The 13,065-nt window shown below is 44.7% G+C and overlaps 1 protein-coding gene across 1 annotated transcript; it reads left to right on the top strand.

The window, feature by feature from the left end:
- Positions 1-6,791: 6,791 nt before the first annotated feature.
- Positions 6,792-12,458, top strand: LOC134290762 (uncharacterized). Its single transcript, XM_062857958.1, has 2 exons — positions 6,792-11,846; positions 12,138-12,458. Exons 1-2 carry the CDS (start codon positions 6,792-6,794, stop codon positions 12,456-12,458), a joined length of 5,376 nt encoding a protein of 1,791 aa, XP_062713942.1.
- Positions 12,459-13,065: the final 607 nt, after the last annotated feature.

Genomic DNA, 13,065 nt, shown 5'->3' with positions numbered 1-13,065 from the left:
AAGATCGAATATTATATCTGTGGTATTGATCTCCGAAGGAAAATTACTTAACTGGTCGATATTATCAAAGATACAGCATAAAATATACAGGGGTGTCCATTATGCCCCGATGGGTGTCCATTTCACCCCGTACCTTTCCTGCCAGCCCCAAAAAAACACACAGTTTACAATTCATTATTTCTTCGCAATAATTACATTCTTCCCGCTGTAAATGATTGAAATACGTAGGAAACAAGTTATAGTTGTAAGTCAACTGATAATATGTTAAGTTTTTGTCTGTTATACAGGCCTAACATACCCATTTGCTTAGGGTGTCCATTATGCCCCTAATCCCCCTACGCATTATCTAGCCTCCACCTAGCACAGTGATCACATACTGGTTAGGGTTCATTCAAATATTACGTAACGCAAAATTTGACCATTTTAGACTCCCTTCCTCCCCCACGTAACAACTTTTGTATGGAAAATTTTGAAATTTTGTATGAAGCGTAACACAGCGTTAGACCCCCTCCCCCCCCCCCCCTTCAGCGTTACGTAATATTTGAACGAACCCTTGCCATTTTATTGTTACTATCTTTAAACAAAATAAGTATTACTTGGTTTGCAAGACCTCTCTATCTCTACAGTGTCACCATTACAATTACTCTTCGTAATATGCTGTTCACACCTTCTAGTTTTCTTAACTCTTCGTCATCTTTCCGGGATCTTTCGTGTTATGCCTTTTTCCTTTCGGTTCGTTAATTGTACGAAATTATTTTAATAATATAATTATCTGTTTGGACTGTCGAAAAGCTACTGAACTCTGCGCATCAGCCCCATCGAGCATAAACAGTTCCCTTCTCTCTTTCTCTTTCGGAATTTCGGAAGCTCCTCAACTAGTGCCCGATTCAGCGAAACAAAAATCCCGCCAGTCATTGCCTTTCAAAAAAAAAAAACTTTTTTTTCTCTGTTTGATTTCTATGCATGCTGCAGGCATTTTTTTTACCTGGATTCACTGACCATTATTATCATCTGGCACAGTACGCTGGCTCAAATGCTGAGACGATATTGTTGGCTATAACGATGGTATGGTTCTGAGCATTCTTCCTCCTGGCATAACATCAAACCTGAGACATGGTCCGTTTTTCAGCTTGGAATTTGCACGGTAATGATTGAAATTTTTCTTCTCCAGTGTTTTTTTAAAGCTTCCTGCTCTAATACTGCTTTATAGCACGTTTATTATCGTAGTCGTGCTCTAACGATTCACTTTTACCGAGCAGGCTAAGAAAGACCCCTAGGTCCCAATCATCCGCAGATTTCCTTCGATTCTGGCCGTGCGCTCAGTCATAACATTCATCACCATTCGACACCGGGCTTCTGGCTGGCTCACTGGAATTTGCTCTTCTTCTTCTGTAACAATGGATCTAGAGAGTTACGTGGCATGTTTGGAAACAGAGTGGCTAGAGAATGAAAAACTAGCGTTTGTTCAAATTATCACGGCGATTATCGGTCCCTGCCCATCTACATCTCGATCCTAAACAGCCAACAGCAGCATCTAGCAGCCATGAATGGCCAGTTGATTGAATTTGATGAGCCCAATCGATTGCTCGATGGCAATTAAGACTCGTACAGAAGAGACCCATGAGATTTGAATCCAAACGGTTGAGGAGGAAATTTTTCTGCAAACTTCTGACTGATTGGATAATTGGGAAGTGTGAGAGGTGCTGCCGGGGCAGATGGTCGTTACTGATGACCGGCTTGCCCCTCGTCTCCGGAGGACATTCTTCTCGGCATCTAGGAATATTTGAATTCAGTGGATGGTTTGATGGAGGCACTGCATGACTGACCTCATCTTGATAATTGGTCGTTCAGAGTGGGTGCAGGATGAGGTGTGAGCCAAAATCATATCTGATTTGATTCTCTGGCATTGCCAAGCAAAATGATTTATAATGGGTCCTACAGCGGACGCGGGCTATTATCGACTTGTTAAAAGAATAGAAGTGAATTTTGATAATAACGAGAGCATTGCCTTTTTCGGACAATTTAACGACCAATCAGATCATTTTTCAATATGGAATATTAAATTATAATGTTGGTTCTCGAGGTTGTGTTAATTAAAGTTATTTGAGCATAAAACATTATTCTTGATAGTTAATAACATTTGTAAAAGAAATCGTATGAAACAGGCTTTTTACCTGTACTCGTTAAAAAAAACATTACAATTAAATGCATTTAAAAAAGTTCCAACACATGGTACATAATTGATCGGACAAACGCCGATTTTCATACAGAATAGCCAATAGAGTGGGTCATCGTTTATATGGAAACATGAAAAATTCATTGGTATCCCATCAGATTACGGCATCACGACAGATCAGGGCACGATCGATTATGTCTTCGTTTTGCGCATCGCGTTTGAAGTTTGTATGGGGTTTTACATGGGAAAACAGATATTCTGGTCGTTATTTTTGGACTCCAGACAACTTCCCCATACCAAATGTACCCAGGAATGTACCCCATGTTGCATGGTTTTGAAGCCTAAAACTCTATTGCACAGCCGCCATCTTGAATTTTGATAAGCCATCTTGAGTATTAGGGAGCTATCTGTAATTTTGGGCCGTGTAATCTCTCGTCTCCAGTGTTGATTTCCACACAATATTTGTCAACTTTGCCAAAGCATACAAAAATCACAGCAATTTTATGTGTCGCATGATGGGGATTGGTTGAGTTTTATATACGGCCAGTTCTACCGGTGCTGGTCCGGATCACAGAAAGGGCCATAACTCCGGAACGCCTTGACCGATCTGGACCATTTTTAATAGCAAACAATGCGGTAAACATACGGTTTGATTCGTGCTCAAATCCGAAATATAGGCGAATAAAAAGTGTCTTTAAAGTGAGTGGAGTTTTTTGCGCACAGACATTCATACATACACACATACAGACATCATATCAATTCGTCGAACTGACAAGGGAAGGTTACGGTGGTGTCCCCCGGGGATTTCAACCGGACTATTTTTGTTGAATTCTACATGTGGAAATATGAATAAATCCAAAGCCTTTCGGGTGATAGACCAGTGGTGTAGTCAGGAGGGGCCCTCAAAAGGGCAAATAATGCAAAATATAACTTTTTTGAAAATACTCAAACGTCATCAAAGTGCAAATGTCGAAATGAATTGCATTAGAAACAGGCAGAATATGCATGAATACATGATTTTGTACTATATTTAATTTACCATAGGCGTTGCCAGGGTGAGATGGGTGATAAAGAAGGTTATACATTTTTATTAGAATAACTTCAACTGGTTCTTACCCTGGCAACGCCAATGGTAAATTAAATTTGATACGGAATCATATATTCATGCATATTCTACCGTTTTCTACTACAATACAATATAAAAATTTCATTTTGATGACGTTTGAGTATTTTCAAAAATGTTATATTTTGCCTAATTTGTACCTTTGAGGGCCCCTCCTGGCTAAACCACTGGTCCATCACCCGAAAGGCTTTGGATTTATTCATATTTCCACATGTAGAATGCAACAAAAATAGTCCGGTTGAAATCCCCGGGGGACACCATCGTAACCTTTTCTTGTGAGTTGATTGGTATATGTGACTTGACCTTCCGAGTCTTTTATCGAAAATTAGTTTTTTGAGTGAACATATAGCCTTTCCGTACACTTAGGTGTACGAGAAAGGTGAAAATAAGAATTCGCGCCATGGTTCAAAGTTGTTCCACATTCAAGTGCACGTTTAATCATTATTTTCGCTAACAACCCCAAATAGATCCGATTATTGAATTTTCATGTACTGCTATTATTAAATTTACATCGCGTCAGACCATAACGAATGCAATTGTCAACCCTTCAATTCAGTATCACCACTTGATGCTCTCACCTCTGCCATTATTTACTCAAGATTCCGAGTAATCACTTCAGGCACTCCCCTTGTTTTCCAAGTGGAGTCAAATCATTATCATTTTTCATGAACTCCACTGCCTCAATCATTCTTCGTCGTGTCATTGAACCGTTTTTTTTTTGTCATTTGGAGAATCGTTTCTGTTGGAACATTTTCACCCTATACATCCGGTCAAAATGTTCGAACGGGAGCACAGACACATCAGGTTTTGCTCTTAGGCAAAACCACTTGTAAGGGGTCATGATAGATATTTGTTCATTCGTCATTGTACCTTCGTTTCAATGAACATTTACGGACTGTTAGAGTTCTGCCACAGATAACAGACGTCCAAGGAACATTTTTAAAATTATTTGAAATTTTCCTTTCAAATACCTGGTAACCGCGTAGGTCTTCAGCAAGACAAGAGTGTCTGACTCCAATTTCCGGTAGGTCCAGGTGCTTTACGTAATGGAAGTATCCTTGATTTTCTAAGGCATGAAGTAATTTCGTGCCTACCATAGAATTATCGAACGTGTCATTTGGCAAAAAGTTCTCAGTTAATTAACTCTGAAAATGTTGAAAGAGCACTAAGTCCCAAAGTATGCTTATTCCGAATGGGGGCGTTACACCAAGAAGCAAAGAAGACATTTGAAACGGTCTTCAAATGAAACAGGTTGTTTTTACTTGATGCTCCAATTCTTTATGTGTACGTTTCTTTTATCACATTGCGAAGAGTTGCAAACGCTTCACCGCTTGATATAGAAGACCTGATAGAAGTTTTAATTCTAATACTGCTAAAATGGCTTCGTTCTAAAATATGTTCTGTCTTAACTTCGACGTTTGAAACACCTGTGTGCATGTTTGTGAAGCTTATCAAATAAATTCAAGTTCCGTAATGTAAGATTGCCCCTAAATCCAACCCGCTCTTCTATAGAGCTATAGAATCCCATCGATTGACACAGCTCAATTCATCCAGATCAAGGGATCACATCTCTTCGCAGTAGCTAGAGCTATTCGCTTGAATAACTGCACGTAGCAGGGGATTACATCTCGTCACCCTGGCATAAATGTGTGGTGCATATTGGAACGTGAGGGAAAGTGAATTGTTCGCACTCGGGTACTGACTGACTGGTACTTACATTATTGGTGCAGGCAGCAACAGCCAGCCGTGCCACTTCAGAGGATCATTATGCACCGCGGGTGGTAAATTTGCGTTATGATTTGATTTGGATTTATGATGCGTACACAGGCACGTTGCCGGTCGAACGGAACTTCTACCGGGATTGAGCAAGGGAGAGTTAGGTGTGTCCGTGTTCTCTGCAGTGTAAAATGGTATTCGCTGGAATGATTTATCACTGAGCTGGTAGAATCTATTGATGAATTTACTTGCATTGGTTCAGTTCCGTGCTTTTGTCATTCATTGTTCTGCTGCTCTGCGTATAACTGACCCATTTAACCGTAAGGGCGCTGCACACAAATCGAAGTATTTCACCAAAAACTCTGCAGCATCAACAATGCACAAATGAAGCGGCCATCATTGACACAGTCCAGAATACAGTTCAGGTTATGTGGAACTGAGTGCATAGAAAGGCTTGTTCAATGAGCATTGGTGTAGCTAGAGGGGGGAATCCTGGCGAATCCCTGGAGAAGTTCCTGGAGTAATGCCAGGAGCATTAGAGAAATTTTTGATGAAATTCCGAGATAAATTTCTAGAAGAATTCCCAGGCAGGATTCTTGAAGGAATTTCTGAAGAAATTACTGGAGGAATCTCACGGAAGAATCCTTAGAGGAATCCCTGCAGGAATTTCTGGTATATTCTTGGAGGAATTCCTGGTGGAATTTCTAGAAGAACCCGTGAAATAACTGCTGGACGGATCTCTAGAGGAATCCCTGGAGTTGAAATTCATGGATTAAATCCTGGAGGAAACCTACAAGAATTTCCGGAGGAATCCCTTGGAAAAATTCCAATATATCGGAAGCAATCTCTGACGGATTTCCTGCAGAAATTCCTGGAGGAATGCTGTAGGAATTTCCGAAGAAATATCTGCGGTAAATCTTAGTGGAATTCCTGGAGGAGTCCCTGGAGAAATGCCTGGATGAAATCCTGGAGGAATACGTGGAATAATTCCTGGAAAAGATCCCAAAGAAATTTCTGTGGGAATTTCTGAAGGAATCGTTGGAGGATTTCCTGGAGGATTCCTGAAGAAATCTGTTAAAGAATATTTTGTTAGTTTATTTGATAGTGTATAGTTTTTCCAAAATCTCTTGTAACTCACCGCTCAGGAACTTTACTCTTTTATGACGAGATGAGTTTCCTTTAAGGATCTCACTCTCTTTTTGCTAACCGTTAATGATCGAACCGGATGCTAAATCAATAGATCAGTACAGATCTCGATGTCATTCGAACCACACGCGTCGCGAACACGTGATCGTTGTAGTGTAAATTGATCGTTGCTAATAAAGTTATTCAGTCTAATATTGACTTCGCGAGTGTTTTCTGGACAGAACGGAAGAAACAAAGAAACCCAGTTTCTTCAGCGCTAACCTTTTTCCTTCATCGGCCGCAGTAAGTTCCCCAACATTGTTTGGTGCCGAAACCCGGGAATTTCGGCTGCGGATCATCGTCTTTGGAGGTTAGCGTGGGTTTCGCCTGCCAGCCATCCCACTATTCGAGTGGAATCGTCGCACTTCGGGGCTTTGGACGCCCATTAGGACTCTTCGTCGGACTTCCAGGCAGTTCCAGAACAACGGACACTTTCCGGACGATATTGGACGCACATCGTTTGGTCACGGTCGAACACGTGGTCGTAGGTCAGCCAAGTGAGCACAGGGAAGTACCACTCCAACGAGCAGGTGAGTGACTAGCCTTTATAAATACAAACTCTCACACTGCATAGAAGCAACACCAAGAACAATGGCGACTTCGGACTACGAGGATCCGGTTGCTCCGGCAACGCCTAACACAAAAGAGTGCAAACGTTTGATTATTCGTCGCAATAGCATTCTCGGCTCTGCGAAGCTCATCGGAGCGTTTAACGAAAAGTATAATCCTGCTACTGATTATGCTCAAATTAAATTTCGTCTCGCAAAGCTTGATACACTCTGGACCGAATTTAATGAGGTTCAAGCTGATATTGAATTGGAGTATGGGCTAACTGAAGAGCTTTCGGATGGGAAAGCGACGTTTGAAGATATGTACTATCGGTTGAAGGGATCACTGGACAGCAAACTAACCTTGAATAACACACCTTCCACATCCGCTGGTCATATCCCACCCCCTGTTGCTCCACCTACCCAGGCACTTGGTGTCCGCCTTCCTGAGCTCAAAATTCCTGAGTTCAAGGGAGATTTCGACGAGTGGATGAATTTTCATGATTTGTTCAACACACTCATCCACTCGAACCACCAACTTTCCGAGATTCAAAAGTTTCAGTATTTGAAGGCAGTACTGAAGGGAGATGCGCTACGTCTCGTGCAGTCTCTGGCGGTGACCGCTACCAACTATGATATTGCGTGGGACCTCTTAAAGAAAAGGTTCGACAACAAGAACTTTTTGATCAAACAGCATTTCTCCGCTCTACTGTCTATGGCTCCAGTGAGAAAGGAATCGTCGTCGGCACTTTCGGACCTCGCAGATGTCTTCGAGAAGCACATTGGTGTGCTTGACAAATTGGAAGGACCGGATGATCATTGGAATTCATTTTTGGTAGAGTTTCTCAGTAGCAAGCTTGATTCCGCATCACAAAAGGAATGGGAAAATCAATTACCCGACAACCAGCGCCCAACATACAAGGATTTGGTTGCGTTCATCCACAGGCGTTCACGTGTTCTCCAATCTTTGACGCTCTCCCAATCTTCGCACACCACCAGCAAACCAGAACCACGATCCCCTCGAGTTCATGTGTCATCTCACTCAGCTCTCACCACTGAGAACTCCAAAGCTTGCATTGCGTGCCACAAAGGTTCTCACTTTCTCTCGTCGTGTGACGAGTTCCTGAAGCTTTCACCGAAGCAGCGTTTCAATGTGGCCAAAAAGTACGGGTTGTGCTTGAATTGCCTGCGGTCCTCGCATTTGGTCAAGGACTGTCCATCTGGGAGCTGTAGAACGTGCAACAAGCGCCATCACACTTTGTTGCATATCAATGCTTCCACCACGTTAGCTGTTCTGGTTGACAGTCAGTCCAATCCACCCCCGCAACCCCAACATGCTTCACAATCGACCCCGGTCGTCGAGTCGTCTTCGTCGGTTCGAGCGTGCACTGCCGATCAGTCGCGCGTAGTCTCTCGGGAAATGAGACCCGGTTCGTCGCCGTCGGGAGGCCAAACCAAGTCGTTCGCTTCTCCGCCGTCGGTTATATCGTCAGGCTCCGCTCATGGGTCTTCGCCGGTGACGAGCTGCTCAGCAGTCACCCCCTCGTCCACATTCGCTAAACGAATGAACTCTACTATCTTCATGCTCACAGCCTACGTTAGGGTTCGTGACATTGATGGAAACTACTCGTTAGCTCGCGCTCTTTTGGATTCAGCATCCGAGCGAAACTTTGTGACCGAAAATCTCGCTCAACGATTGCGGCTCAAGCGAGAGAAATCAGACGTCGATGTGTACGGAATTGGCAACAGCGTACAGCATGTCTCTCAATCGGTTTCGGTCAACCTGTCATCTCGAGTAGGTTCCTTTAGCGCTAGCATCGACTTCCTAGTGCTTCCCAGCTTGACCCGAATCTTGCCCTCCAAAAACGTGGACATTTCGAACTGGATAATACCTCGAAACCTCCCATTAGCAGATCCCAAATTTAACGTCCCTCACGGCATTGATATGATTATTGGCATTCAATGGTTCTTTACTCTACTGGAAGATGATCAAATCTCTTTGGGTCCCCAGCTACCTATACTACGCAAAACAGTATTTGGATACGCTGTAGCTGGTGATCATGCGACCACCGAGCCAATCAAAACAGTCGTGTGTAATGCAGCGCTCACGATTGACAAGCTGACTGCCGCAGTGCAAAGATTCTGGGAGGTAGAAAGTTTTGAGGAAGGGAAAGCATTGTCGCTGGAGGAACAGTATTGCGAAGACCATTTTCGAAGCACCCACTCAAGAGCCCCTGACGGTCGGTACGTTGTTCGATTGCCGATTCGCGAAGAAATGTTGTCGGAACTCGGAGAGTCGTTACCAGTCGCTCATCGAAGGTTCCAAGCAATGGAGAAAAAATTTCTCACCAACACAAGGCTACATAGCGACTACAGTCAGTTCATGGAAGAGTATGAGTCGCTCGGACACATGGAAGTGGTCGAACCCGATCTGTCCACTCCACACTTCTTCCTCCCGCACCATGCGATCATTCGACCGGACAGCACGACGACCAAAACTCGTGTCGTTTTTGATGGGTCGTGTCGGTCTGCAAACAATCTCTCGCTCAACGATATTTGCTACGTAGGTCCAACGGTCCAACCACCCCTTCTCGCAACGAGTATGAATTTTCGCATGACCAAGTACGTCATCACCGCCGATGCCGAAAAAATGTACAGGCAGATCTGGGTACACGACTCCGATCGTGCTCTGCAGCAAATTGTGTGGAGAAAGTATCAGAGCCAAGAGCTGAGAGCCTACCAACTCAACACTGTGACCTACGGTACAGCATGTGCGCCGTTTCTCGCAACTCGCGTTTTGAACCAACTTGCTGATGATGAGAAGGAGAAGTTCCCGTTGGCAGTTAGACTGGTGAAGCGTTCATTCTATGTTGACGATTGCTTGGCTGGAGATGACGACAAGCACCGCATGATGGACAGTTGTGACCAGCTGATAGGATTACTCGCATCTGGCGGCTTCGTTCTGAGAAAATGGAGCTCCAACGATGCCGAAATTCTCTCTCGTATCCCCGAAAATCTCAGGGACAATCGTGACGACCTAGAAATTGACAAATCGTGCTCGGTCAAAACACTAGGTCTGCTCTGGCACCCTCAAATTGATTGCTTCGGATTTAAGGTGCCAACACTCTCGTCGTCAGAACCGGTCACGAAGCGGATTGCCTTGTCAGAGATGTCCAGACTATTCGATCCCATGGGCCTAGTGGGATCAGTGATTGTATCCGCGAAAATCTTTCTGCAGTCACATTGGTCAAATTCGTTCACTTGGGACAGCGTGTTGCCGCAGGAGTACCAGGACTGGTGGAAATCGTTCAGGAAGGAAATCGAGACTTTGTCCGCCCTAAAAGTTCCAAGAAGAGTTTTGATTGATAATTTTGTCCACGTCGAGTTGCATTGTTTTGCGGATGCATCCGACAAAGCATATGGATGCTGTCTTTATGTGAAATCAATCGATAGATTTGGGAAATCGGCTTGCAATCTCCTCATCTCGAAGTCCAGAGTATCCCCCCTAACACGACAATCAACACCTCGTCTCGAACTGTGTGCAGCTGTGATGGCAGCACAGCTGGCTGATAGCGTGAAAAAATCAATCGAACTGTCCTGTTCCACCACATTCTGGTCAGACTCAAGCATAGTGCTTCATTGGATCGCATCATCGTCATCGTCTTGGAAAGTGTACGTCTCCAATCGCATCGCTGAAATTCATCGGCTCACTCGTGGGAGTGAATGGCGCCATGTGCCGTCAGAAGCGAACCCAGCAGATCGCGTCTCGCGTGGAGTACCAGCCTCTTTCGTCGTCAACGATCAAATTTGGTGGCATGGGCCATCGTTCTTAGCAGCTGAGAGGAACCGTTGGCCAGAGAATATCATCGAGCTTTCTCCACTCCACCTCCGTGCAAGAGAGGAAGAAGTTCGGCAAACCGTTTCGTTGGTTACAACCTCGCTGCCCATGGCAATCTCGCTCATCAAAAAACATTCGACGTTGGTTCCTCTCACCCACACTTTCGCATGGATACGGCGGTTCGTATCAAACTCTCGCTTGACCGCTCCAAATCGTGTCGTAGGTCCACTCACCACGAAAGAAGTGGATGACTCGCTAAGATGGCTGATCGGACAAGTTCAGGAAGAATGTTTCTCTGCTGAAATTCGTTTTCTGCAACAGAACCCTGGCCTAGTCAAGAAAAACTTTAGTTTCAAATCCCCTTTGAAAAAGTTGAACCCATTTTTAGATTCTGAGGGCCTGCTGAGAGTCCATGGCCGCTTAGAATTGCTAGAAGCACCTTTCGATAACCGATACCCGATCATACTTCCCGCAAAACACCATCTAACCAACTTGATCGTCACAAAAACCCACATCGACACCTTGCATTCAGGACCACAGCAACTTCTGTCTACACTCCAACAGAGGTTCTGGGTCATCCGAGGAAGAGATGCTGCAAAACGTGTAGTGAACAAGTGCATGGTCTGCTTCCATTGTAGGCCGAAACCAATCGAACAGCTAATGGGCCCTTTGCCAGCAGCAAGGGTAACTCCGTCGCGCGCGTTTGTGAAGTCCGGCATGGACTATTGCGGTCCGTTTTTCGTTCGGCCACCGAATCGCCGCGGAAACTCGGTAAAAATATTCGTCGCGATATTCGTCTGTATGGCCTCCAAGGCAGTCCATATCGAAATGGTCTATAGCCTATCGTCGGATTCGTTCGTGAGTGCGCTCAAACGATTCGTCTCTCGTCGCGGTCGCGTGTCCGACGTGTATTGCGATAATGCTCGTACTTTCGTTGGGGCAAATCGCCAGCTCCAGGAGCACAAGCAGCAGTTTAATGCTATCCACCGCTCTACCGGATTAGCAGAAAGCTGCACCGAAGCAGGGATCAACTTCCACTTCAACCCAGCGCGTTCTCCCCACTTTGGAGGGTTGTGGGAGGCCGCCGTCAAGATCTTCAAACATCATCTCTATCGCATCATGAAGACTACGCTCCTTACCATCGAAGAGTTCCAAACTCTCATAACTCAAATCGAGGGAATCATGAACTCACGGCCTCTCACACCCTCATCATCTGATCCTGCTGATGTGGTGGCTTTAACATCGCACCCTAAAATGAAAGTACACAGCGAATGAGTAACTTGCGAAAAGACAAAGGATTTTTCACTCATATTTGCGTTCGACTGGATCAGCACAAAAAATGTGCTGATCCGGGTTTACACAAATTTGCGTGAATTTTCACACAAGTTTGCATGAAATCTTTTGTCTTTTCGATCGCTGCGTGAAAGTTACTCCTTGCTCTGTGTACATCGATCTTTCCGTGCGGGCCACATTTTAGTGGGAGAGCCATTACACTCTCTCCCTGAACCCGATTTGAGTGACATTCCCGTTAATCGCCTCAACTCTTTCCAGCATATGCAACAGAAGGTACAACATTTCTGGCGGGTGTGGTCTCGTGACTACATCGGGCAGCTCCAAAGTCGTCAACGTTGGCCGTTGGTCCAACCCGACATCCAGGTTGGAACAATGGTACTGCTCAAGAAGGAAGCGGCTCCGCCAATGAAGTGGCCCCTTGGTCGGATCGAAGCCGTGTTCCCCGGCAATGACGGCCACGTTCGAGTCGTTCAGGTCCGAACGGCTACTGGATGCTATCGGCGGGCCATCACTGAAGTTTGTCCTCTGCCCATCGAGAGCGACACCGTTGCGAACGAAGTACCAGGCGCTCAATCTTAATCGGGTGCACCACCTGCCACCACCCCCCGCGGATGAAGCACCATGCGGCTCCATTAGTATAATAATTAGTGTATAATTTGAAAGTGCCTTTCAACGGGGCCCGACATGTTAAAGAATATTTTGTTAGTTTATTTGATAGTGTATAGTTTTTCCAAAATCTCTTGTAACTCACCGCTCAGGAACTTTACTCTTTTATGACGAGATGAGTTTCCTTTAAGGATCTCACTCTCTTTTTGCTAACCGTTAATGATCGAACCGGATGCTAAATCAATAGATCAGTACAGATCTCGATGTCATTCGAACCACACGCGTCGCGAACACGTGATCGTTGTAGTGTAAATTGATCGTTGCTAATAAAGTTATTCAGTCTAATATTGACTTCGCGAGTGTTTTCTGGACAGAACGGAAGAAACAAAGAAACCCAGTTTCTTCAGCGCTAACCTTTTTCCTTCATCGGCCGCAGTAAGTTCCCCAACAAAATCCTTGAAAGAATTCCAAGAGGAATCTCAGGAGAAATGCATGCAGGAACTCTTGGAGGAATTCTTAGAATAATTCCTGGAAAAAGTCCGGGAGGAATTTCTGGGGGAATTTCTTAAGGAGCCCCTGG

Source organism: Aedes albopictus, chromosome 3 (genome assembly GCF_035046485.1).
Source record: "Aedes albopictus strain Foshan chromosome 3, AalbF5, whole genome shotgun sequence".
In the NCBI taxonomy this organism is placed as follows: Eukaryota; Metazoa; Arthropoda; class Insecta; order Diptera; family Culicidae; genus Aedes; species Aedes albopictus.
The sequence above is the reverse complement of the archived record's forward strand: the minus strand, read 5'-3'. Positions and strand labels throughout refer to the sequence as shown.